The 12,022-nt window shown below is 39.1% G+C and overlaps 1 protein-coding gene across 1 annotated transcript; it reads left to right on the top strand.

Moving 5' to 3' along the window:
* The first annotated feature begins 2,075 nt into the window (after positions 1–2,075).
* LOC112088031 (uncharacterized protein At3g43530-like) lies at positions 2,076–3,911 on the top strand. Its single transcript, XM_024158180.1, has 3 exons — positions 2,076–2,258; positions 2,991–3,626; positions 3,684–3,911. The coding sequence occupies exons 1-3, from the start codon at positions 2,076–2,078 to the stop codon at positions 3,909–3,911; spliced, it is 1,047 nt and encodes a 348-aa protein (XP_024013948.1).
* Positions 3,912–12,022: the final 8,111 nt, after the last annotated feature.

Here is a 12,022-nt window from a genome sequence, read left to right as displayed (position 1 = left end):
TTCCAAGGAAAGAGACGTCTTTCCATACTTCAGAGTATCCTTTAGTTGCTCAAAAGGCTTTGGAAGAGCCATAAGCAGAATGATAGCCTGATCCTCATCAGATACAGAAACTTTAACGTGTTCTAGATCCGTTATTAGCTTCAGAAAATCATTTATATTCTCCTCAATCGTCATACTATCAGTCATACTATACCCATATAGTCTTTGCTTCAGATAGATACGATTAGGAAGAGCCATGTAGAGCTGATCTAGTACCTTTAACATGGCCGCAGCTGTTTTTTCTTTGATGATTTTCCTGAGGACATTGTCTCCTACGCTTAAGATAATGGTAGATCTGACCTTCTTCATCTTCTCAGAAAGAGACTTCTCTGCAGTAACCTCGTCTTTGCTTTTAACTGTTGCTTCGAGTGTTTCTGCAGACGAATCTTCTGATTCTTGAGCTTCATCTTCTACCAAACCTTCTGCTAATCCCAAGATCTCGATATGAGCTAGCAGCTTTTCCTTCCAGAGCATGTAGTCTCCCTTTCCATCGAACTTTTCTACCTCCGTTCTTGCGGAAGACATCTTTCTTCAGACCTTGAGATAAGAAACCTCCGAACCTGGAGCTCTGATACCAATTTGTTGAGATTTATGCTCTGTTTAACACTAAAGTAGAAACCTTTTAGTGTCTTGAACTCTCTCTCTCTCACTCGGAAAAACAAGTTCACTCGTGTGTATGAAGAAGTATGAAAACGGATGCAGAAAAGAAAATGGCACAGGCGATTTAAGGAGTTCACGCCCAATGTGGGTCGCTATGTCTCCCCGGAGAGGTTCTCCGGATGAATCCACTAAATCCTTTAGCTCTACACCGAGCTTTCTACAACCATATTCTCTCTGCAACTTTACACAAGCTCTCTATCACACTCTTACAGAGACATTCCCTCTTCACCTTATTTATATCCTCAAAGAGATTATTCTAGATACAAAACTTTGTCTCTTTGCAATCCTTGTGCACAGATACGAAGGCGCTGCTGCAGGCTCTGCTCCTCCGGTATCAGAAAGCACGCTTGTGTTCCCTCTGCTTGCTTGAGTTCGTACGAGTTAGGTGGGAAGTCTTTTTCTTGCCTCGGAATCAGAGAATGGACTCTGCTTATTCCTTTTGATTTCAAGACCGTTCGAAGACTCTTTCTCAGACTGAGGCTTTTTCTGTTGAAGAAGACTCTTTCTCGTTCCAAGTCTTTGACCACAGCTCTTCTTCGTTGACCTTGATACACCTGCAAGTATTCAGACTAACTCCCACAATGTTGATCGTCATAAAGCCTCATTTCAAGGAACGTGAGCATATTTGCTTATAATAAACGAACATGCCAGGATAAAAACACAGCAAAAAAAAAAATTATGAACTTACTCATATAGGGGAAACAATAAAATTTTACAATTTCTAGTTAATTTCTTCAAACTTAAGGAGCTGAAAAAAATAGAGAAAAAGGGTGGAGACTAAAAAAGATGGAGGAAATAAAATAAGGAAGTTAGCAATGGATGCCCAAAACAGAAAATTTTTGCATCACATATTTATTTACACACGCATCTTCGAAGAATAATCTCGCGTACTCCTTCCGCATTATAGAAATTTTCAGATCTCCTCCTTATAATATTTAATTTGTTTTCGATTTATTTCAAAGCAAGGAAAAGGGAGAAAAGCGGTCAAATACTGGCAGGTCCTTACTAAAGTTCATATTTACTAACCCAACCACGAAGATCCACATCGAGTCTGTCATATCGGGTTGAATCCGAAGAAATCGGGTTTAGGATTAAAAATTGGAGACAAAATTGTGGTAAGTGTGAGAAATGTTTTTTTCAAATTTCGAAATCGTTCTCTCGTCGTCGTCTTCGCCTAGTATTCTCTGGGACAACTACGAGTGATTTTCTGCTGTCTGTCTTAAATCAACGCCTCGCTATATCAGGTTCGTTCGTCTTCGTCCTCTGATTTCTAATTTCTATCTAGATTGCTTTGTAGATTTCAACTCGGTTTTGTGTAGAATCCAAAATTCGATTTATATGTTCTCTATTCGGTTGGCAATTACAAAATAGGAGTTATGGATTTAGGCAACGAAAAAGTGTTTAGATATGCTAGACCAGAACTGTACTCAGATTCCGAATCGTCGCAGGAGAATATGGTAGAAGGAGTTGCCGAATCAGAGACGGGTAATAATCAGATAGTGTTGTGGAGGGGAACTGAGGCTGAGGCTGAGGAGGAGGAGAATCAGCCATTGCCACCCGTGAGAATGTTCTTCGAGCCCAGTCAGTATCATAATTCAATAAAGCTGGGAACAAGATGTTATATCCACAAAGCTGTTGCGAAATTGGAGTCCCTAGACCTTGAACCACATGAGCTGTTATGGTTTACAGAACACCCATAGTTCAAGCACTTTTGGCATATGCATAGGGCCATGCATGAGGACACAACACACAAGATGATGGGAATGTGGTTGCTTCTTCTTCGGACAGCAAACACAAATAAGAAGAGGGAAGCTTGGTTTTTAGTGAATGGCGTACCAATTCGCTATTCCCTTAGAGAGCATGCCATTTTGTGTGGATTAAACTGTCTCCCGTACCCAGAGGACTATGAGAGCATAGGAAATTCTTCGTTTAAGAAATAGATATTTCCAGGAAACCGTCCCTTCCCTTGCTGCTGTTGAGTAAAAGCTAGAGTCGATGCGAGGACTAGTTAATCCTGATCGGTTGAAAATGTGTGTCGTCTACTTCTTATCCTCTATAATTAGTAGGAAAACAAAAACCGGTAAGGGAGCACCATCTGTTGACCCCTTATTCCTGAGGATTGTGGATGATCTCGAGGCTTGTAAAAGGTTTCCTTGGGGTAGGTATTCATTCGATGTAAATATGAAGGAGATTGAGCACATAATGAGGCATTTCAATGGGGTCGCATTATAAAGAATTTATAACTATGTAATACTATGAGCGTAAGTGTAATTTTTTGGGTTTATGTGTAGTTGCTAGCCTTTGAGGCCATCCCATGTCTGAAGAACAAATACAGAGAAGATGTTAGAGGAGCAGGGAGGGATTGTCCCCGGATGTGCAGGCAGAAGTTCCAACAATTCACACTAAAAGGTTTCCCTTTGTCGGAACTCTATGAAACACTGGGTAACACTAGGGTCATCGAGAGTATATTGCAACCATCCGAGGATGAGGTAATTATGCTTGCTGGAGTCATGGAGAGGAATGAAGAGGAAGATATCGGTGATATCGTTCCTGAAAATTGGACGAGGCGTTTAGTTGGGGAAAAGAAGCCGATATTCTGGAAAGAGATATGCAAGATCGATGTTGATGCCCGAGATAATAAGGAGTTGGTAAACCATCCTGTAGCGGCTAAGAATGATGTGGGGACGGAGAAGGTGGTGCCTCTTGGAATTGTGGAACAGCTTCAGAGCTTGCAGAAGAGTATGGACGCTCAGTTTCTCCGAATCAGTGCCCGAATGGATGGCTTTGATACAAGACTCTGCTCTGTAGAACAATATGTAAAAGAGACAAGAAGAGAAAGGGAAGGACCAGGAGATGAGGGAGGAGAAGTTTTTCGAAATGATGTAGAACATGAACATGATCAAGCTGGAGAGAAACTTGAAAGTCTGGTGAAAACTGAGAAAGCGAGGAAGCAGAAACAGTCGAAGAAGAAACAGCCGAAGTAGAAGCCGAAGAAGAAGCAGAAGGAGCCAAAGCAGAAGGAGCCGGAGCAGAAGGAAGTGGAGCAGAAGGAAGCGGAGCAGAAGGAAGCGGAGCAGAAGGAAACGGAGCAGAAGGAGGCGGAGCAGAAGGAATCAGAGCAGAAGGAGGCGGAGCAGAAGGAAGCGGAGCAGAAGGAAGCGGAGCAGAAGGAGGCGGAGCAGAAGGAGGCGGAGCAGAAAGAGCCGGAGTAGAAAGAGCCGGAGATGAATGAGGCGGAGCTGAAAGAGGCGGAGCAGCTTGTAGCCCGATCTCCGTACCTGCTTAGAAGTAAAGGGGTATTGAAGTTTGAAGAGTAATATCCATTGTTGTTGTAGTACTTAATATTTCGTGGTAACAATATGTTGTATTACTTGGTATGTGTAGGTAGAACCAGACGGTGCTGACGTTGTGAACGCAGAAGTGGGTGCAAGTAAACGGAAACAAGAGCAATCGAAGCTAGGGCCAAACACAAAGCAGAGACGTTAAGTCTCATATGACATTTGATATATGTATTTGTATTTGGATTAAACTGAATTAGGGTGTGTTCTTCTATTTCTATTATTGATTTTGGATTATTGAAAACCAAATATTGGGAAAACTTGGTATTATTGGTAAAACCACATATCAATTGTATAACCTAGTATTATTAGGTTTAACCATTGTAGTATAATTTGGTTTAACCAGTTATATATGTGGAATACTAGGCCTAAACAGTTGGATTTAAAATTATTAGAATAATGTTTGTACAAAACATAAAGGAGTACTAAACATAACGAAATGTGCACATACGGAATCCAGAACATAAGAAAGTACAAAAAACAAAAAACATAAGACAGAAAACATCAGACACATTCACCAGTCTCCCATATCAGGAAAAACCCTAACTACCCGGTACACATATAGGAAGAACCTTCCGCATTCGCGAGTTAAGAAGCAGCAGTCGCAGATGTTCCCTGGTTTATACTCATCATTCCACCAACGCTCCCATTGGTTAACTATACCGCACGGACAGTGGATAAGAGTATTGAGGCACGGTAAAAAGCGACGGTGGCCTTCATTGAATATCTCTGGCAATCCCAATGGCCAACCAAGATATACTTCTTCAACGAGGTCGCGGGTGCACTTCCTTATTGTTTCCCGGCTTAGTTTGTTGAGGTACTCATCACCCTCGGGATGTTCCATAACGAGTTTCATGAACATCCCGTAGACATATCCGCCACTTTCTTGATCAGTAGAATCCCTCCAAAATATTTTCGATGAAAAAAGAGTTGCATACCTCGCATGAAAATCTTGCCTGGATTTCGTGCATCATAGAACTCTCTGAAGACATCGATGATGAGATGGACATCTTGATCCTCTGGATGACCCATATTAAAGGGATCAACTTCAGCGTAGAAGCCAGGGCCTCTGGTGCAGTCGTTGAACCTATGACAAATCGAGCGAATCCGTATAAGGTCACCAATTGTGTTAGCCGACTTCGCGAGAACCTTTTCCAGTAGTTCGTCTGGTAGGGCTAGTAGGTAGGAGTTCTCAGCCATGGATTTATATATGAAGTGGTCGAGGCCGAGTTTTGTGGAGAAAAGTTCTGAAACCCTAAGAGAAAATGATGGATTTTGTAATATAAAAGGAAAATCTGAGAGGAACCCTAAGAGAGGGGACAAAGGAAAAAGTGATGGATTTGGGAAAGTAATGAAGAAGTAGAATGGATTTCGGAACTTCTTTGTGAACTTAAATAATAGAAAATGGACGAAGTGAGAGGAAGTGAGTAGTCACGTCAAATAAACGTGACCGTATGAGAGAGAGAGAGAGAGGAATATCGGAATAACTGCTACTCTCGTTAATACGTTATCGAAAATATAAACTCTATCCTCTAAATTAATATAATTGGGACTCTTATATTTTTAGAGAGAGTTATTAATTTAGAGGTCTCATTAATTTATAATGAAATTAATTGAACCAAAACATAAATTTGGGACCAAAGAAATTTATTAATTAATCGAGTTTATTAATTTATCGAATATTAAAATTTTGAACAAACCAGAAATAATTTCTCCAAATATAAATTACCAAATTACCATAAATATCAAGGTTCTGAGGAAAAAAAAATAGGAGATTACATATATGAATTTTTTTAAAAATAAAAGAATAGGCTTTATTTGTAATTCGATGACATTCCAGACCTCTTCTTTTTTATCTTCTTCTTTATTTTCTTCATCTCTCCCTTCGAACAGAAACGTAGAAAATCTCACATAAGTTTAAAAATCATATAGCCAAACAACATCAACTGATTATTTTCCAGTCATATACATTTCAACTTTTTTGAGATTTGTCATAACAAAAAAAATGACTAATTACTTACCCATTCGGATGTGTCCATGTTTCGAATTTCTCTCTCCACGAATCCGCAATGCATGCACTTCAATCCTATCTCTAGATCCAGAATCAATTCTCGTTCCGGTTTTGTACAACGTTTGTGGGAAGGTTTATCGACTGAGATGTTTTTTTCCTTCTCCTGAAAAAAAAAATATATATAAATTTTAACTCATGATCAGGACATATTTATAAACCATTAAACAGAGAGAATATATTACCTTTGGAAGATTTTGCTTGAATTGTTCCCACAGCTCTGCTTGCTCGATCTTAGAATCAGTTGGCGAAGGTGGCGACTTAGGTTCCACCACACCAAATCTCATGTTCAAAGGTGGTGGGTTGATGATTATCAGACCATTCTCATCATATTTTTTTCATCTGATTTCTCCATTTTGTTTATGTATTGTTAGAAATGATGAGACTACTTGAAGAATGCTAAGTACAATATCTCGTGTATAGATAATGTTCCCTGGATGATATTTGGAGTGTTTACTCACCATTTACTTACGTGATTTATTGTATAGACGCGTTGAATGGAAAACGAGGAAAGAGGGGAAAACGCGTTTATTTATCTCTGTAAAAGGAGAAGTGAATAAACTAATATAATAAAAACTGTCTATACGAAGTGTTTAATCGTTGCATTAGTGTTGGTAGTTGTACCAGTCTTACGGCTGTTAATGCTTTCATTAACTGCAGTAAGACTGGTACAACTACCAACACTGTATTTGATTTTTACTCAATACATTAAGTAAATAAATATTTTTCGGGTTTAGCAGGGGAGAGAAAGATGTGACTTTTAACTGCTCTGCACGATAAGGCTGAACGGTTTTGAAGGGTATTTATTATATGAGGCACACCCAAGGGTTTTGCCTTTCTCTTTCCATAAATATAACTCGCTCTCTCTCTCACTCATATCTATCTTCTAAATCCTCTTCTCTCTATTTAGTGCTATCGTTTCTCTCTTTATCACTTCAAAATGGCCCCTAAGGCGTGGATCATGATTAATTTGAGGGAGTTGGTGCGGTTTCCGGCGAGTTGGTTCAGTGCAGGGCCGGTGGCGGAAGACATTTTAGAATGGCAAGCAACGCTGTTGGGCCCCCCTAGTAGTCCATACGAAGGGGGCATCTTCTTCATCTCCATCCGTTTCCCACCGGATTACCCCTTCAAGCCACCAATGGTTTCGTGGAAGACGCCGATTCTGCACCCCAACATCGACAAACCCCATGTCTTCCATCCGCTACTCGTCACCGCTACCTGGAAGTTTGGAACGACGGTGAAGGAACTCCTTTAAGCGCTTTATGACATGCTGCTTCACCCTAAGGTCGAGGAAGATGACAACTACCTCGCAGACGTCGCACGCATGTGCGTCTTGGAACCAGAGCGGTTCAAGAAGGAGGCCCGCCTGATGACCGAGACACACGCCATGAATTAATTCCTGGTGTTACTATTTTTCGTTGTAAAATATTTTATTAATTAAAAATTATGACAGTAAAATAATATTTTATTTACAAAAAAATATTAGTAAAATTTCCTGTGTTATTCTATCCATAATATTATCTCAGTCAATACATAGGAATCCCTAATAAGGAAACCCTAATACTCGGTAACAATTGGTGTAACCACATGTAATTCCGAAAATCAAAATATGTAATACTCGGTATCATTTGGTGTAACCACATGTATTTCCGAAAATCGAAATATGTAATACTCGGTAACAATTGGTGTAACCACATGTATTTCTGAAAATCGAAATATGTAATAATCGGTAACAATTGGTGTAACCACATGTATTTCCGAAAATCGAAATATGTAATATTCGGTAACAATTGGTGTAACCACAAGTATTTCCAAAAATCAAAATATGTAATACTCAGTATCATTTGGTATAACCACATGTATTTTCGAAAATCAAAATATGTAATACTCGGTATCATTTGGTCTAACCACATGTATTTCCGAAAATCGAAATATGTAATACTCGGTAACAATTGGTGTAACCACATGTATTTCCGAAAATCGAAATATGTAATACTCAGTATCATTTGGTGTAACCACATGTTTTTTTCGGAAAATTGAGTAAGTCTTGAGTACAACCATGAATCGTAACAACTTGAACAGGTAGATAGTTAAAGAAACCGAGGCCACAACAGGAACAGATAGAACAACCATGTCCTTAACTTCCTTAAATATCTTAGTTCGTCGCGTCTGTTCCAATTCCCTATCCATTTCTTTGAAAACCAAGTCACACACCATCTCATAAAGGAGAGCATGAGACCTCCTTGCCTCAACCATTTCCTCCTTGAGGTTGTTTACCGATTCCTGTAGTGGGGAAATCTCCGTCGAGTGAATCCGGTTCATGGTTCTAGTCCAACCACTCCGGCCTTGCATCTCGGTCAAATCATGGCGAACATCTGCAATCTCTTCTAGCATCGCCTCATCACACCACTTGAAGAGATGACATCTGGGGTTCTACAAGACACAAACCGTATAAATATTTTTGATACGAAATTAAAATCAACAGCTGAACTTATGTATTCCTTATTGCAAGTGAAGAATCTTCGTCTCGGATCCAAAACGGTGTGGGAAGTTTGGATGATTGGTTTACGATGACAATAACAGAATCGCGGGATTCGAGAATCTTCGTACAATTCGGGTTGAGGGCTCCTGCTTGAAATCTCCGAGTCAGACGACGAGCCGAGACTTGGCATTCTTGCAAGAAATTGTTTTTTTGCAAACAACTGAGTGTTTTGTGTTTTGGTTGGTGATTTGTGCATAAACCCATATATTTTAATGAGTTTTGATGTTGGAGGAAACTCAAATTTGGAAACATCTGTTTTGGGGGGAAACTCAAAATTGGAAATGTATGTTTTGGGCAGAAAATATATAAACCCGGAAAATAATAAGTAATTGTAGTGGGGTCTATTTGTTCCACCCAATAAGACACGTGTTCAAGTGAAAACACATGTCGTTTATTGTAACTGGGAATTGAAAATGTAGTTGTGCCTTGTTTTCCAGTTATACACATCGTCCACATAGTGTTACTTTTGGTGGATATACCGTATTCACAGTAATACTGAAATTTGAAGACTATATTCCGGTAATACGTTTCATAATTGGTTATCAACTTATCAACTTGTTCATCAAACAAAATTCAAGGAAAAGTATGATACGTATTCTTTTCATCATTGATGGCCTAAGCTTGACAATGTGACTATAGAAGGAGATTGACACTTAAGTGTCGGGTGTGGTGAGATTCGTATTATTTCTTCATTATTTTTAGTTGTTTAAACCACTGTTTACTAGTTCCTGATAAGTGTTAGCATGAAAACGATCATATTTTAAAATACAGATTATTATCGTGGTCGTATTTTGCCATCTCCAAATTATGAAATCGGTTTAAATTGGTCTATTGGTGGTAAAGGGTTGGTTAACTTCTTCAAAACGACGTCACCTGGAAACGGGTCTCTTTTAATCCTATTTCTTATTATTATAATAATATTCTACTTGACACATAGACACGTGTTTAGCTAAATAACACCTGTCGTAGCTCACGTGTGGCTGACATAATTTATTTTAATATGAACACATGTCGTTTATTGTAACTGAGAATTTAAAATGTAGTTGTGCCTTGTTTTCCAGTTATACACATCGTCCACATCGTCCACATAGTGTTACTTTTGGTGGATATACTGTATTCGCAGTAATACTGAAATTTGAAGACTATATTCCGGTAATACGTTTCATAATTGGTTATAACAGCAAATTATCAACTTGTTCATCAAACAAAATTCGAGGAAAAGTATGATACGTATTCTTTCCATCATTGATGGCCTAAGCTTGACAATGTGACTATAGAAGGAGATTGACACTTAAGTGTCGGGTGTGGTGAGATTCGTATTGTTTCTTCATTATTTTTAGTTGTTTAAACCACTGTTTACTAGTCCCTGATAAGTGTTAGCATGAAAACGATCATATTTTAAAATACAGATTATTATCGTGGTCGTATTTTGCCATCTCCAAATTATGAAATCGGTCTAAATTGGTCTATTGGTGGTTAAGGGTTGGTTAACTTCTTCAAAACGACGTCACCTAGAAACAGGTCTCTTTTAATCATATTTCCTATTATTATAATAATATTCTACCTGACACATGATCACCTTTCTCTTCTTCCGACGAACATTCCATCGTGTTTTTAACTTTTACACGACATTCTCTGCCCTAAAAGTACTACTTTCACTTTTCTTTTTCACAACTTTTTCGCTCTTGCTTCTTCTCTTGCTTCTCCTCCCCAGTTCACAATTATTTGTGGTCGACAGAACAACAAATGAGTATAACTAGAGCGTAGTTATACCAGGTTTTCCTGACCAAAACTAGAGCGTTTATATTAACTGGGTTTGTTGAACGGGCCCACTATCTGTCCTTAGTTTTTTCTTCTTTATCTCCCTTTTACATAGTTTTTACTATTTCCCTTTCCCGACGAACATTCTCTGACTTTTTGAGAATAACTCATATTATATCCTCTTGATACGAGGTACTTTTACTCTTTACATACACGAGAAAGAGAACTTTGAACTTTTAACGAGAAAGAGAACTTTGAACAAAAGACTAAGGAGAGAAAACAATACGTTGTTTTACAAAGTTACGAGTAATACTTAAATAAAACAAAAACAAAATTTTCACTCTGATGGATCAAGTTGGCCACTCTTTCACGAAGCGATTTCTAATATCCAACTGGAATTTTTCCGCCTCCATTATCCAGTGGCAAGAATCGCACCAATCGGGGGGCACGTCTGCATATCCCATCATAATTATTAATGGGTGAATGTCTCCACTTTCACAAGGCAAGTTATTAATTTTTTCCACCACCAATGTAATCCTCTCTCCAAACTGTGCTGGAGTGACATACATGGGTCCTCTAGGGCTTGTTCTTTCAATTCGTAATCGCATTTCTTCTGATTCCGCCCGTGTAAAAACAGGGACATATGTTAAGCTCATGTCGCATCCGGACATGATGAGGACAAGCATTTGGTGGTAATATTTTGCCAACGAGAATCCCGCTTCCGATGACGCCTTAAGCATTGCCATCCCTACCGCTATATCATGGTCATAGAAAAAATTGAAAGACCTCTTTCAAATAGAGTCGTAGGATTACCTTATGCGAAACATCTGTCCTTGAACATTCTCATCCATGCCATATCAAAGAACTAACGTGTGGGCACGCTTAGCAAATCAACGGTCCGAAGGAAGATTGGATCCTTGGAGATCTGGTAAAAATCCCTACTTGCCACTAAAGCCCTACAGTAATCGCGAGTGCTAGAACTGACTACCTTCTTTAGTATTTCGGTTTTCATCTCTATGGGCAAATCAGAAAACCCGCTTTGCCTAGCCATATTAGATGAATGAATGGGATTGTGTTTCAGAAACTCTTTGGGTCTACGTTAAATAACAATCCGCTTTATCACGTTTGGGGGAAACGAGACGTCGTTTAAAGATATTGACCGCATTAACTCAAACGAGACGTCGTTTGAAGATATTGACCGCATCAAGTATTTCCGAGTAATACAACCACAACATAAACCCTAAATACAAATATGGTTGTACTAAGTATTTCCGAGTAATACAATCACAACATAAAACCTAAATCCAAAGATGGTTGTACTAAGTATTTCCGAGTTGATACCAATCCCAACATATCTCTTCATTTTCCAAACTAAACCACGTTATGACCCGAGACACCTCCTCCAGCTTTTTCACTTCCAGCGTTTTCACCTCCAGTAAAATAGCTATAAATTTTGTAAGATTCCGGCTGACGCTTATTACTCGTCTTCGTCCTCTTCGACTTCGGTCGACGCTCTCCAACGGATGGATGCATTTTCTGCTGTTTTGCCCCCCTTTTAGGCTCGTAAACCGGGGGCAAAGCGCTCAATTGCTTAACATCACTGGGGACAACCCT

This window comes from Eutrema salsugineum, unplaced genomic scaffold, assembly GCF_000478725.1.
Source record: "Eutrema salsugineum unplaced genomic scaffold, Eutsalg1_0 scaffold_15, whole genome shotgun sequence".
In the NCBI taxonomy this organism is placed as follows: domain Eukaryota; kingdom Viridiplantae; phylum Streptophyta; class Magnoliopsida; order Brassicales; family Brassicaceae; genus Eutrema; species Eutrema salsugineum.
The sequence above is the reverse complement of the archived record's forward strand: the minus strand, read 5'-3'. Positions and strand labels throughout refer to the sequence as shown.